A 17537-nucleotide genomic window follows, 5' to 3' on the forward strand; every position below is an offset into this window, starting at 1 on the left:
GGAAACCACTTACCTGCATTTTTATTTACAAGAATGAATACAAATTCCCTAGAAAAGAGATTTACAAAGTTCCATAACCTGATGAAATTATTGACAAAAAAATGAAAGTTTAAATCGGCAATATATGGTGCAGGGGTTTCTAAGGTTCAGAGCATCGTCTGACATTGGTCCGGCCACCAAGAGCCATTATGAAGTTTTTGTTCCATCCTCAGGGCACAGCCTAGAACCCCGAGTCTTATTAATTGTGCCGACGACTTGCGGTATTATATAAAATACACCACACACGCCCTGTAACGTGCGGTTACACTACAGGAAATAAACACCAGTTGTTAAAGAGAGAGCAGAGTTTAATAGGATCACAGTGCAGAACATGGGGCATGCTATACACTAATAATGCACAGCGGGGGGTGATGCATGCCAGACGGACTGGATCTGATACAGCATGGGGTTCTGGGGAAATCAGACAAAAACAAAGCAGCAGGTTCAGATGCTGAACCGTGACAACCTGGGCTCCGTAAGGGGACATTTCCCAAACATTACACGGAAGAACACACAAAAAACACATTGAATACAGCTGTATACACCATTATATCAGCAGAGTGACGGACACCAGTGGAATACTATTGGAGATGTCACCAAATTGGTGGGGTCTTTTTTTTCTTAATTCTGGCAATTTACAAAAAATTAAAAATAAATAAATAAAAAGGTTTTTTTGTTCTGGCGATTTACAAAAAAAAATAATAAAAAGTTTTTTTATTCTGGCAATTTACAAAAAAAAATAAAATAAAGAGTAGCAAAAACTATATATGTCGGGAATATATATGTTTCATTTTCTTTATGTTACAAAGATATGCCATATTCTTATGATCCGTGATTTTGATTTTGAGAGACCTATTTTACTATTCAGATTTTATTGACAGCTTGTGTTTACTGTAAGCGGCAAAGAAAGAAAAATGATGGAAACTGGAAAGCATCAGTAAGCAGGCTGACAGATATTACTACTAGTGATGAGCGAGCGTGATGGGATAAGGTGTTATCTGAGCATGCTCGGGTGCTAACCAAGGGTCTTCGGCATGCTCGAATAATATGTTCGAGTCTCCGAGGCTGTATGTCTCGCGAATGTTTGTTAGACAATCCCTGAATATGCTGTCAAACAGCCACGAGATATGTGGGGCGCCTTACATCTTTACCGCCACAAAAGGGTTAAATATGTACTGTTCTGTATGTGTTTTGTGAGCAATGGGAGTTATGCTTTCTCTGCTAGAGACCACAACACACACAATTCACCTCACTCCCTCACTTGTCTGAAGCTTAGAGCTTTGCAGACACAGCCTAACTGGGAGGGGGAGGGGCAGAGCTGTTGTTTCAGTGAAGAAGAAAGAGAAAGAATGCTCCTGGAAGCCATGATGACATGTGGTCCCTCCAGGAGTAAAGCTAATAAGAAGAATCAGGGAATCAGCCCCTAGGCCTTCCATGCTTTCAGAGCAGGGTGGTAAGCTGAGAGACTGTGTGAGATTCTACAACCAACAGCAAAGTGTGTCCCCCAGAAAGACTGCAGAAAACTAGGATCAGTGAAGGATTTTGCAAGAAGAGCTTCACACAGGAACCAAGCTGCAAGTTGCCCGAGGAGGAAAACACAGTGAGTAGAGGTTCCAAACTCTGGGAAGCCTTGGTCCCTGAAGGGATTAGAATAGCAGGAAGCCTACACTGAATCACAGCAGAGAGAAGGATAACTCCCATTCTGCAGAGCAGACTGTAACCTGGTGAGAGTTGTAATATCTCCTCTGAACTGCACCTGAACTACAGTGAATGATAAAGTGACTTTCCTTGTCTCCTGCCTTATTACCCGTGCCTTCTACTACCATCATAATCTCTGGGGGCCTGCCCTGGTTGGAGAGGGTTAAACATCTGCACTGCCATCACCATCTACTCCCCCAGGGATCATCTGCAGTGCAGGCTATATTACAGTTGAACACTCCAACTGGTGTCACGAATCACTACATAAACTTTATTCCTATCAATACTCCCCTTTTACATGACTGCCTGGGGCCACAGACCAGGTCACTGCCACTGTGACACATCCCTTTAAGAAGACCGGCCCGGTACCGAGTATCCCACGGCCCCTGGGGCGCGTCACATGCATCCGCGGGGACTTGAACATATTATTCAAGCACGCCGAAGACACTCAGTTAGCACCCGAGCATGCTGAGATAACACCTTATCCCAGCACATTCGCTCATCACAAGCTTGCTGATGGTTTCATATTGTTCCCATCCTGATTTGCACATGTCTTCTAAGTTAGATTTCTCCTGACTGGTGCATTAGATCTATACAAAAAAGGTATTGTTTTTATTGAGTGACAAGCATCTACACAGTCGTACCACATCTTGACAGGTTCCATCTCTTAAGCTCTCCTTAAAGGAGTTTTTTCAAGTTTGGAAGTTGTTCCCCATCCAAGGGTTTCCCCGTGTTCTTAAGAAATGGGTCTCTAAAGAGTCCCATTTATATGGAGCAGTGATTGATCATGTGCGTTGCCGATCCAAGATGGGAGTTGCGATCGACTAGTTTTCAGCACTCCCATAAGAAGGACTGAAGCCGCAGAGCACATGATTGATCACTGCTCCAATCACTTAGAAGGTTCTCAGAATCCTGGGGATCCCAGCGGTCGAACTCTCATATCCTATGAATAGAAGATAGCTTCCAAACCTGAGAATACCCCTTTAGAGGAAACATACCACAAGATTTTTACTAAACACCATAAAGTTACATTGCTTTCTGATAACTTGTAAAACAATGCCAGGATTTAAAAAGTGGTAAAATAGCTGTAATCATAAGACATCTGGGGGGTGTTAATGCGGTGAAGAGTCACAGAATACGGGGTGTCTTCACCACCATTCTTCCATGATGATTTCAAATTCAACACAGCTACTGTTGAGTTCACATTCCCAGTAGGACGGGAATTTGACTTCTCCACACAAGCACCACCCAGATGACTCATGGTTACGGCTATTTTTTTGTTGGTGGCACCTCTTTAATAGAGCTCAGCCCTAGAGTTGGTGCGAAGCGATTCACAAGACCTGATCCATCGGCCTTGCCAGTAATTTATGGCCGTTGGATGGAAGCCGTCTATTGCCAGACCGAATCCCCGGTTCCTCTTTGGAGTCACCGGCTTAGTGTGATGTCGTCATTGACCAGAGCCTTGGATGTTGTCCGTCCTCAGGGCTCCCTTTCAGATTACTGGCGTGGCCGGTAGACAGAGTCCTGCCAATCGATTCGCACCAATGATAAAAGGTCTCCTATTCTCAACCCTCAAAAAAACATTGTGCACTACAAAAAACCCCTAGAAGCTCTTCGATGATTCTTTTCCAATGAAGAACTCATATTCTATCAGTCTCTAACTTTTCTTTGTAGCTATGTGTTGCCATCTTTAACCTCCCATCTCCATACCACGTGGCTTTCCAGATGACAGGTCAAAAAATATGCAAAGTGCAGTAATGTGACATCAAATTAATCTTGAGATTTGCCCAATAGTTATTCCACGGACCGTTCCTTGTCATAAATCAGTGTAAACATCTCAGGAAAAAAAACAAGTAACCTATTTCCATGTACATGACATGTCCACATATGTGCAGTGAAAAGATGCTTAAAGTGCGGCAGATACTGGATGATGTCCAGAGAACATACTTTTTTTTTTGGCCATTTGGTAGTTTGGGACGGCCGTAGACCGGAAGGTGGCTTCATCAGGTTTTTGGCAATGAGTAATGGTTACATGTCATGGGTTATCCATATCCAGCATCTTTTTCCAGTTGCCCAAGCTTCTGGTAGCTTCTGGTAGACTGAAAGACAACTATCATCATTGGTTGTTTTTACAGAAATATTTTGTTTCACCCTTCCATGTTCGCAGAAGTTTTATTGCCAACTACAAAAGTTAAAGAAGACTTTCAAAAAGACTTCAGGTGGTCCAAGATGTCCGCTTCTTTTACAGTCGTTGTCCACCAAGAGTCACCCTACATATGTCCCTGGCACCAAAGCAAAGCTATGCCAGAGCAATTGTGTAGAGCTTCATAAAAGTAGGTCCTCTGTATACAAAAAAAACACACATAGTACAGAAAAAAGTCATTTCACAACAGCGTCCATTACTCAGTAGATTATTTTTGAACTTGCCTTGGATAATTATCAAGAACTTGTGATTTCAGGGTCATTATTATAGAAAAAGTAAAATGAAGGTTATCTCCAGATCGAAAACTAAAATTTCATTTTAGGGGGGCGTTAAGCCCAATCTTCCCACTCGCCCTTGAGTAAATTGCTTGATTTTTAGTTTTGATGCCATTTTCTACAAGTTTGAGATAATGGATAACTGGTTTGGCTACACCTGGGCCATGAAGATCTCAAATGGTGATCATTAGTGGACTTGATTCCCCACTTGAAGCTCCCCATACGCTTTAATGGAATGTCTAGGACTAAACTACTTTTTTATTATGTGCCTAAAAACTAACAGGCAGGTAGTTTCTAACTAGTTAGCAACTACCTGCCTGTCCTATCTGGCGCTGGCTCGGAGCTGTGACTGAAAGCTCCTGCCGGCGATTTAGCTGCACCACATCAACAGAGCAGCTCTTCTGATTTTGATCTGCGCAGTCGACGGGGTGTGACTGCCAATGTCATGCTGATTGACAGCCAGTTTCCCACAGTTATGCAGCTATCAATCAGCATGACATATACAGTCTGTCAACAGAGTGGAAGAGAAGCCACTGCTCTGTCTGCAGAAGCTTTCAGTGATAGTTCTGTGCTGGCAGAGGAACAAGCACCTGCATGTTAGTTCTTAGGCCCACAGTAAAAAATTAATAGAGCCCTGAATGACCCTTTTATGATAGTTGTTGGCCAAATGCTCATTGGGCTGACAGTTCCTCCCAAATAAATGCATGATTGGCTGAATTTGCATTAATCTCAGTGGAAAGAGGGCGTATTCTTCTGCCTGACACTTTCCTTTGGCAGCAGCTTATCTACCTTAAAAACAAAAGGAATGGAAATGTTGAAATCCATCATGTCTTAATTTTATTTCCCCAACATAACAGGAGCAAATCAGGTCTCCACCAAACACATCAGATATTCAACTGGTCCTGCTAAAATCTGCCAACTTTTATCTAAAGTATATGACCACCTTAAGAACTGGTTCTTCAAGAGGCCCAAATTCTCACCATCAAAGAACCACCATTTTTTTTAGGTACTAGGTATTAACTGCTGACCTTCAAGTTGTTTTTTTCAATGCAAAAATCCTTTATAAACCCATTATAGATTTTTTTTTCCTCAGGCATCCCAAAGTATATCTAGTGATGAGGCTCAAATCTTGGGCACTTAAACTTGAATTTTCTATTTTATTTTTTTTTGGGGGGGATTAAACACCCAGACTAAATATCCAATTCACACCCAATTTGCAAAAATCTAAATATCTATAAAAAAAAAAAGCATTGGGCACCATCTGAGATAAGAAGTAGAGACAGTAGAGTTCTAGTCTATACTACTGCATGAGGTGGTGTAATGTTAGAAGACATTCTAGAGATACATTAACTGATTTCCTTTTTTTTTTTTGTAGGGGGTTAAATCTTGAAGAAAAACAAAGCACTATTCTAAATACCAGGAAGTTCTCTAAAACCAGTCGGAGGTGCGGATGTTTAGACCTGAACTCAACAATATCCAACTGTTCCTCAGCTCTGTTCTGCAGAATTAGGATCTTTGACTTCTGGCTGTAGAAAAAAAGTATTTTCACAGTAAATTTTCACCTGAAACTGATGTTCTATGGGAACATCACCTAATAAACATGAAAATTGGGGAGTGGATTTAAGCTGCCATGTTGGGGACAGTTAAGAGAAACCATTGTAGACTTCTTATGGTTGGGTGCCTTTGTTTCGAAGTCCTGTTTAAGAAAGCTGGTGAATATAAGGAGTCCGTCTCCATTTTTCCCGTAGAGGTCTGTAGACTCATGACAGTAATTGATGATTCCCTTACACAAGTCTATGAGCTGCCAGTCTTAATCCAGACTTGTCCTTTGTCTTCACTGAAGCCTTGGCCAGTATTGGGTGAGATCTGGGTCTCCTCCCGGTACTTGGACAGGAACAGAAACTCCTGGAGAGATCAGACCTGTAGGAGGAAGTAGACATTACTGATAATTTTACAAATATACAATTTTAGAATAGAAGACTGTCCTGAAAATATCAGTTTTATCCTTTTTGGACAATCGATGTCTATAGGCCGTGGTTTGATCAATGGAGATGATAGATGTGGGTGTCAAGAGTAGGGGGCATTGGAGTAAAAAAACAACACAAAAGAGTGGTTCTGCTTTGGGCAACTCAGCAAAACATGTAACATGGCTTCCTATTCTTTTGATTAGGCTTCATGTAATGCCACATTATTCCAGTATTGGCCGCTGTATGAGAAATGTGCAGCTTTTACTAGTGATAATAGAAGATCACTTGGGTTTTCAGATCGCCTACCTAATTTGATCAGCTGATTGACAGTAGGTCCTCATTTAAGGATGGATTATTCAGATAGGACATCTTTGTAAAAGCTATTAACATGAGACTTAAAAAAAATGGTAAATATATTATCCCTCAAATGTTTGCATTTCATTACTACTTATTGATGGGTTATACAGTCCCGGAAGGCTAATCAATGGCCAATGTGCCAAACAGCATGTTCATGCAGATAGAATCTCATGGTCAGCATCAATGGGGAGCTATCCGCTGAGATCCTCTATAGTAACCACATGGTTGGTCCTCAAAAAATCAACAGCCAATGTGCCACACGCCATGTCCAAGCAGTTAGAATATCATGGTCAGCAGCAGTGGTGATCTATCCTCTAAGATACTCTATAGTAACCACATGATTGGCCCCTGAAAAATCAATGGATCACCAGTAAGCAGCATTGTCCAGATTGTATTGGGTATAGTGCTCCTCTGGAAGAGTTTCCATAAATGCCAGCATGAGGTCCTACATGGTTTGGTCAAAAGTCCATCATGGGACCAATTGGAGATACTTGCCCACCTAGCTCTTCTCAAAAAGGGATTTTTGGTATGTTTTGGGGAACACTTACCTGTAGAGCCACTGGCGCTGGACCCCAGATTTTGGTTATTCATGTGAGTTTGGAGTTGAGGAGGTGTATAGGCATCATAACTGCGGACACTCACTGAAGGACTTGGCGGGATCATGCAGGAATAGGAAGAGGTCTGACTGGCTACCGGCTGGGGAGAATTAAAGAGAATACATGATTCTTACAAATATGGGAACAGAGTGTGGGAGCCCACCATATATATAAGATGGAGTTATCTGGTGACTTTAGAAAGTCTTGGCATCTAAGAAGAAATGTTTGAGCTTCTACTCACTTGAATGGGAAGGTTATTCGGCATGGTGAAGCTTGGCAAAGGAGGAAGAGACCCGTAGCTGTTTGTGATAGCTGCTTCACTGCGGCTCAGCATTGACCCTAAGGGAAAAGTTATAATTACGCGACCATGGGGTACAAGCAGAAGAGCCGGAAAGTTGACCGGAGTGACCGGGCTTTTCGGGCTGAGTCTTACAAGCTGCAGACCTTCCCTTCCTCCTAATTCACCAATCGGAAGATGTTTTACTGCCTGGTCTGTCATAAAAGGCGCTAATCAGACCACGATTTTGCGCTGTAAAATCAGACGAGCTCAAAAATAAAAACACAAATTCTCCTATCACTGATGGATTCTCGGTTAACTCATTCTGAAGCCAGTAATAAAAATAAAATGTTTTTTAATAAGACCCAATTTCAAAAATGTTTGTTTAGTCCCAAATACATGAATTTAAGTAAGAAAAATAAATTATCCCCAAAGGTGGGCAACCCTTGAGGTGATCAGAAGTTCTGCCTTCAGTAGGAGTGGCTGTGCAAATGCAAAAGTTACACACCCCTAATGCCGCCCTTAGCCCCATTAGGTTACAAGCTTCTACAGGCAGGCTCCTCTATAGCACCTACATTGTTCACTGCTTGTTTTGATTGGACAGCACTATGGAATATGTTGGCGCTATATAAATAAAGTCGGCCCTTTTCTTTCCCTTTCTTACCCGAGCTGCTGGGCTGCGGTATGGATTGGTAGACACTGCTGGTGAAGGAACTGTTGATGGAAAGATGGCTGGAGGCATTACCCGCTTGTCTCCTCTGATTTCGGAGTTTTTCTTCTCGTCTCCATTTTGCTCTCCGGTTGGAGAACCAGACCTTTAGTAAAATGGTGGTTAATATTTTTATATCCATGCCTATATTTAATTTTTCATATAAAAAAGTTTTTTTGCAGTGGGTTTTAAAAAAATTAATTTTTAGCGCTGGAAGTTAAAGTGGCCTGAGACCTCCAATGATCGCTCAAAAATCTCCTCTATAGAGTTTTGCTCCTGTATGGATGCGTGGATACGCGTACAGGCTCAGAGGCGTTTTTGGAGCATAAACAGAGCAGAAACTCTCCAAATCCTCTTCCAAATTTCAAAACGCTTCAAACACCTTGAGTTTCTGCTCAGAAAACTCAACAAATTCCGTGCGCACTTTGCCCCAGGGAAGTTTTGGAGGAGTTTTTCTTTTTTTGAAACAGTTTTGAAATGTTTTTTTTGCAGAGTTAGCTTCCTGGTGTGTTTTCTGTAGCCTTCTTTTTGGAAAGTGCCCAGTGTTTTGTTTTTGTTTGCTGAGTTTTTGGAGCAGAAACCGTGAGCAGTTCAAAAACCACCAGCTTTGATTGGAGAGTATCTGTTCTGAAAACTGTGAACACTCTCTTGGCATACGTGCACAGAGAGTTTTCTTTAAGAGTTGGCGCAGAATCGCAACCGATACTCTCCAAATTCACCTCCAAAATTCCTCTACAACTTTTCTTCCGGATTAGCAGTCTTCTCATTGGACAGTTGGAGCAGATTCCATCAGGATCAGCTTCAAAGGAATGTCATGCAATTTTTTTTTTCCAGACAACGCGTTTTTCAGAACCACTTCAAGAAAAATAAAACTTCTCAAACTCCTTGTAGTCCAGGGTATTTGCATATGAAGTCTTTTTGCAGAGTTTTCAGAACAGAAACTGAGTGGAAACTCAACATTTTTGAGGAGTTTTGAGATCTGGAGAAGGATTTGGCAGAAACTCCTTGAAAAACTCCATGGGCACATAGCCACAATTTGTTTGGGAAATTCACTTTGACCATGTGCACACTGTGTCTTTTTGCTGAGTTGTCGGAGCAAACACTGAGCAGAACAACCAAGTTTTTGAGGAGTTTTGAGATTTGGAGGAGGATTTTGAGTGTTTTCACTCAGTTTCTGCTCCAGAAACTCCTTGAAAAACTCCATGTGCACGTAGCCTCAATTTGTTTGGGGAATCCACTTTGACCATGAGTCTTTTTGATGAGTTTTCGAAGCAAAAACTGAGCACAACTACAAATTTTTGAGGAGTTTTGAGTTTTTCATAAGGATATGGAGCATTTCTGCTCAGTTTTTGCTCTGAAAACTCAGCAAAAGGACTGTACTAGAGAACTGCCATGATAAATGGATAGCTTGCACCAGGATACTTTCATGGAAGGTTTCACTTGTACTGACTGTGATACTAATTTTAAGCCGTACCTGGATTCGTGCTTCAGGCAGGTCGATCTTTGCCGCCAATCTCTCCCTGGCAAAGACATCGGGGTAATGTGTCCTCTCAAACTCTTAAGAGGGAAAAAAACAAGATGCTAAGAGATCATTGCCATATGGACTTTTACTAAAGATTTGACAACTTTCTTACATCTGTTTCCTGCCATTCTTTACCTACACAATAGATTATAGTGTCCAGCCGAGAGGATGACAATGTCAGGAGGTGTAATGCTAGACACTATAATAATGGTCCTGTATGTGCTGTGCTGAAGCATTAGCTTTTCCTATACTTTTATATAATAAAATGGCCAAAACAAAAAAACTAATATAATGTCAGAAAATGTTAAAATTAAACTGTTACATAATCACCAACAAGTACACATCTACATACAATATATAATACAGGATCCACCGTTCATAATAGGTGATGTCACAGCTCACCTCCTCCTGCACAATGGCTGATAAAACCTCTATATACAGTATATAACACAGGAGCCAACATTCACAATAAGTGATGTCACAGCTCACCTTCTCCTGTACAGTGACTGATAACACCTCTATATACAGTATATAACACAGTATCCAACATTCACAATAGGCAATGTCACAGCTCACCTCCTCCTCCTATACAATGAGTGATAACAACTCTATATACATGATATAACACAGGATCCACCATTCATAATAGGTGATGTCACAGCTCTCCTCCTCCTGTTCAATGATTGATAACACCTCTATATACAGTTGATAACACAGTATCCACCATTCACAGTAGATTATGTCACAACTCACTTCCTCCCCTTGAGTGATGTACAAAGAGGTTTAACCTCTTAATGCCCAATGACGGACATAGCACGCGATGAGTGGGTGTCAGTTTCCACATCATGACCTGCTATATCCGTCATGATGACTTTGAACATGTAAACATGCAGCGACGGTTCTGTACCGACATGCCGTCTGTCCCCACAATAATAATTTAAAAAACAGATATATATATTACAAAAATAAATACACATTTTTATGTAAAAAAAAGTACATATATTTGGTACAGTATCTCTGCATCCAGAACGACCCAATCTATAGAACTGTCGCACTAGTTAACCCCTTCAGTGAAAACCATAAAAAATAAAACGTGGCAGACTATGATTTTTCAACATACAGCTGGCAAAAAAAGTGGAATAACATGCAATCAATAAGATGAATGTAAATACAAATGGTATAGCTGAAAACGTCAAAACAAAACAAACCGCCATATAGCTCCAAAAGCAGAAAAATTAAAAAGTGATGCAAAAATAATCTTTTTTTCCATATAAGCTTTTATTGAGTAAAAGCACCTAAACATAAAATAATGTGCATTGTAACACCCTGATTACCCTACTTTCGGCATTGCTAGTGAATTGCTACGAACCATGCTGTGCCTGAATCAGCAGAACCACCGGAGCACAACGCTTTGATTTCATCATCCGCTCTTCTTACCATTATTCTTCCCTCAAGACATTAAAAAATTACATGAATAAGGTATCTTAAAGGGAATCTGTCACCCTTTTTTTGCCCTATTATCTGCCGGCATAGACATCGGGGGCTTGTCTATAGCATTCTGTAATGCTGTAGATAAGCCCCCGATGTAACCTGAAAGAGAAGAAAAACACGATATATTATACTCACCAAGGTGGGCGGTCCGGTCCGATGGGTGTCGCGGTCCGGTCCGACGCCTCCCTTCTTCATGCGATGACGTCCTCTTCTCCTGTCCTGAAATGGCTCCGGCGCAGGCGCATTGCTCTGCCCTGTTGAGGGCAGAGCAGAATTCTGCAGTGCGCAGGCGCCAGACCTCTCCCGACACCTGCGCACTGGGCAGAGCAATGCGCTTGCGCCGGAGTCATTACAGGACGGGAGAAGAGGACGTCTTTGCATGAAGAAGGGAGGCGCCGGTCGGCGACACCCATCGGACCGCCCACCTCCGTGAGTATAATATAACGTGTTTTTCTTCTCTTTCAGGTTAAATCGGAGGCTTATCTACAGCATTACAGAATACTGTAGATAAGCCCCCAATGTCTATGCCGGCAGCTGAAAGGCCAAAAAAAGGGTGACAGATTCCCTTTAATTCTGCGCTCCCAAATCCAAATGTCCACTCCCTTCTGAGCCCCACAGTGTGCATAAACCACATATAGCATCCACATGTTTGGCAGGGGTATAATTTCCAAAATGAGATCGCTTGATCCTGCTCTTCTAGTGCTTAGGGGCTCTGTATATCGAATCCACAAACTATTCTAGGAAAATCTGCTCTCCAGGAGGTAAATGGCGCTCCATCTCTCCCGACTTTCGCCGTGTGGCTAAAGTAGAACTGTACAGCTACAAATGGGGTATTGCCATTTTCAGCAGAAATTGTATAACAAATTTTGGAGCAATTCTTACCTATTTCCACTTGTAAAAATGTAAAATCTGGGGCTTTTTTTGTGGTAGAAATGTAATATTTTTTTTCTTCACTGCCCAATGGTATAAAATTCTGTGACACCTGTGTTGTCAATATGTTCACTGCACCCTTAGATGAATTCATTGAAAGGTGTAGTTTGTAAAATGGGGTCACTTATGGTGGGATTCTGCTTTTCTGGCACCTCAGGGGTTCTCCCAGCACCCGCAAACCATAAAATTTGCAGTATAACATGGCGCTCTTTCCCTTCTGAGCTTTGCACTGTGCCTGAAAAGTATTTCCCTATTACTGTACATCATGAGAAATTTCACAACAAAGTGAGGGGTCCATTTTTTCCTATTAGCTCTTATAAAACTTAAACATTTGGGGCTAAAAAACATTTTAGCAGTAAAAAATTATTCTTTCTTCACTAACCAATGGTATAAAATTATGTAAGGCACAGGTAATGTCAATGTAAGGAGGAACATGCAAAACACAAGCCGCGGAGACACCATCACGTTTCTCAACGCAAGCAATGACTAGCCAGGTCTTTCCCCGGGAAGGAACAACCACGGGAAGGGCAGCCTCCAATGAAGGAAACCACCTATGCCAAAACATGGTATCCATCCACAGACAGCTGTTTCGGGGTATTACCCCTCATCAGTGTGGAGTAGGAAACTGGCTAGTAGGAGCAATGCCTAGTAAAAGACTGTGAAAAATGAGGATGAATGAACTCATGGAGATCAAGATCCAACACTGCGGAGACACCATCACATGTTTCTCAACGCAGTGATTCTAGAGCATTGCCCTCATCCCTTATGGGAAATATGCAAAAACATGTAAAACAACAGCTGTGGAGACACCATCACATGTTTCTCAACGCAAGCAATGACTAGCCAGGTCTTTCCACGGGAAGGAACAATCACGGGAAGGGCAGTCTCCAATGAAGGAAACCACCTATGCCAAAACATGGTATCCATTCACAGACAGCTGTTTCGGGGTATTGCCCCTCATCAGTGTGGAGTAGGAAACTGGCTAGTAGGAGCAATGCCTAGTAAAAGACTGTGAAAAATGAGGATGAATGAACTCATGGAGATCAAGATCCAACACTGCGGAGACACCATCACATGTTTCTCAACGCAGTGATTCTAGAGCATTGCCCTCATCCCTTATGGGAAATATGCAAAAACATGTAAAACAACAGCTGTGGAGACACCATCACATGTTTCTCAACGCAAGCAATGACTAGCCAGGTCTTTCCACGGGAAGGAACAATCACGGGAAGGGCAGTCTCCAATGAAGTAAACCACCTATGCCAAAACATGGTATCCATCCACAGACAGCTGTTTCGGGGTATTCCTCATCAGTGTGGAGTAGTAAACTGGTCAGTAGGAGCAATGCCTAGTAGAAGACTGTGAAAAATGAGGATGAATGAACTCATGGAGATCAACATCCGACACTGCGGAGACACCATCACATGTTTCTCAACGCAGTGATTCTAGAGCAATGCCCCCATCCCTTATGGGAAATATGTAAAAACATGCAAAACACAAGCCGCGGAGACACCATCACATGTTTCTCAACGCAAGCAATGACTAGCCAGGTCTTTCCACGGGAAGGAACAATCACGGGAAGGGCAGTCTTCAATGAAGGAAACCACCTATGCCAAAACATGGTATCCATCCACAGACAGCTGTTTCGGGGTATTGCCCCTCATCAGTGTGGAGTAGGAATCTGGCCAGTAGGAGAAATGCCTAGTAGAAGACTGTGAAAAATGAGGATGAATGAACTCATGGAGATCAACATCCAACACTGTGGAGACACCATCACATGTTTTTCAATGCAGTGATTCTAGAGCATTGCCCCCATTCCTTATGGGAAATATGTAAATACATGCAAAACACAAGCTGCGGAGACACCATAGGTGGTTTCCTTCATTGGAGACTGCCCTTCCCGTGGTTGTTTCTTCCCGGGGAAAGACCTGGCTAGTCATTTCTTTGGTTGAGAAACATGTGATGGTGTCTCCGCGGCTTGTGTTTTGCATGTTTTTACATATTTCCCATAAGGGATGGGGGCATTGCTCTAGAATCACTGTGTTGAGAAACATGTGATGGTGTCTCCGCAGTGTTGGATGTTGATCTCCATGAGTTCATTCATCCTCATTTTTCACAGTCTTCTACTAGGCATTGCTCCTACTGGCCAGATTCCTACTCCACAATGATGAGGGGCAATACCCCGAAACAGCTGTCTGTGGATGGATACCATGTTTTGGCATAGGTGGTTTCCTTCATTGGAGACTGCCCTTCCCGTGGTTGTTCCTTCCCGGGGAAAGACCTGGCTAGTCATTGCTTGCGTTGAGAAACATGTGATGGTGTCTCCGCGGCTTGTGTTTTGCATGTTTTTACATATTTCCCATAAGGGATGGGGGCATTGCTCTAGAATCACTGCGTTGAGAAACATGTGATGGTGTCTCCGCAGTGTTGGATGTTGATCTCCATGAGTTCATTCATCCTAATTTTTCACAATGGAAGACCGGGCTGCGGGTACCTGTACTGAGCCGGGTACGGAACTGTTGAGGCTGCCTCCTATGTTGCCTGGGGAAAGGGAGGAATGACCGGACCAACCCCATGACCTGGGTAGGAGGGGCAATATAAAAGGAAAAACGCACACAGCAGCGGGGGGTCTGGCGCGAACAGGCAGCACGCAGCAGGGTGAAGATCGTGCTCTGCCTCCTGATTACCGGCGCTGCGACAGGCTGCAGTTGTCCGTTCCAGTCGCAACCATCAGGGCCAAGAGAGAGAGGTGTTGCGCACCCAGAGACTGTGAGTACTGCACACGCGCGCATGAGAGAACGCCGAGTACCGGACAATCGTTTGCAGCCTTCCCTGCCATTTGCTGGACGCCAGCCCACGTACTACCCCGAGAGTGCTGTGGCCTGGATTGCTTTGCTCAGCGGAAGGTACCGGAGAACGACCGCTGCCGCCAGAAGATGGATCATCGTTCAAAGAACCCCCTCTGTGTACATCTGCGATGGAGGAGCAGAAAGGACACAATAAGTTTAATAATTGGACTGCCATTATTTTACACTTGTTGGTTCTTCTATCTATTCCTTAACCATTTAGCTCCTTGTGAGGAAATGATACCCTATTTAATTTAACTGTTACATTTGTTAACCCTTGCTATACCTCCTGTCTGTCACTGCATCCCGCAACCTGCTTACACTTGGCGTAGTTGGCAGGATGCAGTCCGCAAGCACAGAGGTGGCAGACCAAGCCGTGGGTGTCCCAAGGGCCAGTTTACTGCTGGGGGCCATGCTCAGCAATCTCTCAAAATTCAGAGGGAGCAATTCACTGTTATGGGACTGGTCCGAGCTGGTTAACGGCATGCTAAGAATGCACCCCATGACCCCCGCTATGCAGGCGGAGATTGCTGTGATGGCCCTAGACGGGGAAGCCATATGTTCTGTCATGTTCCGGCCCCCACACAAATAGAATACTTTTACCAAGGTGTTACAGATCTTGGAAGAGATGCATGGGGACCCCACGGATGTCGGTGAATTGCGGATGCGCTTGTTTAGCTTCTTCCAAAGGGAGGGGGAGTCTGTCACCCCATACATGAACGCGCTGCAGGAGATCCACGCTGCGATTGCTAAGCGGGATGATGTGGGCGTGGGGCTCCCTGATCTAATCTTGAGAGACCAACTAGTGGCAGGCCTCAGGGATGTGCTGCTCAAACAGGCCCTGCGGGAGCGCTTGTGGTGCAATCTATGCCGGTCTTTTCTGGAAATCGGGGCGGAAGAGTGTACGCGCTAGCAAGAGCGAGGGATGATAGCCTCGACAGGGAAGGTCCGGAGCAGGGAGGTATCCGTTCCAACCACAGCTGAACCAGGTTGGATTAGAGAAATCCGGAAAGAAATCCAGGATATGCGAGAAGAGTGGTCTGGCTTAAGAAAAATCCCCTTGAAGCTCCGAACGCTTCCGGAGGCAGAACTAACCCTGAGTCCCATCAGGAAATGGGGCAATCCCGAGCAGAGAGACATCTGACTTGTTTTAAGGTGTAGGGACACTGGACATTATGCCCAAGGATGCGCAATACAGGATAGGCCACTGACCCGTCGGCTGTTAAACTAGTGGGCTCCGTGGCTGGGGAACGCCACCCGGAGCCTGAGCTGCCAAGAAGGAGAGAACTAAGGCTGGTTTCACATTTGCGCTTTTGTGCGCAGCGCATCGTGCGCACCCGTGCGCATGCGCACTGCGCACCTATGTTTAACATGACGTGCGCATGGTCTTGCGCACACTTGCGTTTTCGTGCGCGTGCGTTTTTTTGTCTTTTGCGCCAGGCACGCCAGACGCAACATGTTGCATTTTTTGGTGCGCCCTGTCTCGGAAAAAAAACGCATGCGCACGCTTGCGCACGGAATGCGCAAAAACAACACATTGAAGCCTATGGGAACGCATGCGTGCGCATGGTCTTGCGCACGGTTGCCTTTTTTTGCGCATGCGTTTTTGAGTGAAACAAGTCTAGAATGTTCTCTAGACAATGGAAAAAATGTCACACCTAAAAACGCATGTGCATAAAAAAACGCAAACGCATGCAAAAACGCATGTAAAGCGCAAGCAACGCTGCGTTTTTTTGACGCATCAGCGTGCGCATGACGTTAAAAAAAGCGCGTTTGTTTTGCGTTTTTCTTTGCGTTTTTTATGCGCACGATGCGCTGCGCAAAAAAACGCTAATGTGAAACTAGCCTAAGTCCCACAAGTTTAGTTTCCATGTGACCCTTCATATGGACTGAAATGGATGGATGGGCCCTCCGTTTGTCTAGTTCCCAACTGGCCACCATGCCAGAAACTTATTTCAGACATCATTTTTCTGAGGCAATGCGGCCTGAATGGAGTCCAGTGATCAAGTTGACGGCGACCAACCAATTGCCCATCCCAGTCGCAGGGGTGGTCTGGATGCAAATTACCGTGTACAGCAAAGATGTGGGCCAGAAAGGAGTAGTGTTGACCGCTGGAGACCCTGGCAATGGCCCCACAGTGATTTTAAGGATGAATGTGCTAAAGGAACTCGGGACCCTCCTGGTCAGTGAGTCACCAAATGTTTTTCTCAATCGATGGAGCCCCCGCACTTCCCAAAGGAAGGTGTTCCAACAGATCATACGGGTAGCCCAAGCCCAAGAAACATCAGGAGAAGGAAAAGTCCTGGGGAAGGTGGTTGTCCCATCCACTGCCAAACTCGTTTTACAGGCTGGCCAGACGGTGCTCATGCTGCCCGTGAGAGCTTGTACACCCCTCGAAGGAGTAGAAGTCCAGATAAAGCCAGCCCTAATCAAACTGCCTGCAGGGCACCTCATTTCTCAGACATTAGCCACCGTCCACGACGGTAACGTAGTGGTGCAGTGTGTCAACCTAGGGGAGGACGATCTCACGCTCTCACCTAAGATTGAAGTGGCGCAAGTACTGGGAATGCCAGAAGAACTGATGCAACCAGAGGCCATTCAGTTAGCGGTGAAACAAGGAGATCCAT

General features: G+C 44.0%; 1 protein-coding gene across 1 annotated transcript in view; it reads right to left on the minus strand.

Moving 5' to 3' along the window:
* Positions 1-326: 326 nt before the first annotated feature.
* The window catches only part of LOC141085456 (paired box protein Pax-6-like), a 75968-nt gene continuing 58757 nt past the window's right edge, over positions 327-17537 (minus strand). The window contains exons 3-7 of the mRNA XM_073570829.1: positions 9596-9678; positions 8077-8227; positions 7377-7474; positions 7088-7235; positions 327-6135 (exon numbers count right to left, since the gene is read on the minus strand). Coding sequence (XP_073426930.1) covers positions 6050-6135; positions 7088-7235; positions 7377-7474; positions 8077-8227; positions 9596-9678 — 566 coding nt within the window. The 3' untranslated portion in view covers positions 327-6049. The remainder of the gene's footprint in view (positions 6136-7087; positions 7236-7376; positions 7475-8076; positions 8228-9595; positions 9679-17537) is intronic.

The sequence above is a fragment of the Dendrobates tinctorius genome, unplaced genomic scaffold (genome assembly GCF_039654945.1).
Source record: "Dendrobates tinctorius isolate UK_male_01 unplaced genomic scaffold, ASM3965494v1 ptg000028l, whole genome shotgun sequence".
NCBI lineage: Eukaryota > Metazoa > Chordata > Amphibia > Anura > Dendrobatidae > Dendrobates > Dendrobates tinctorius.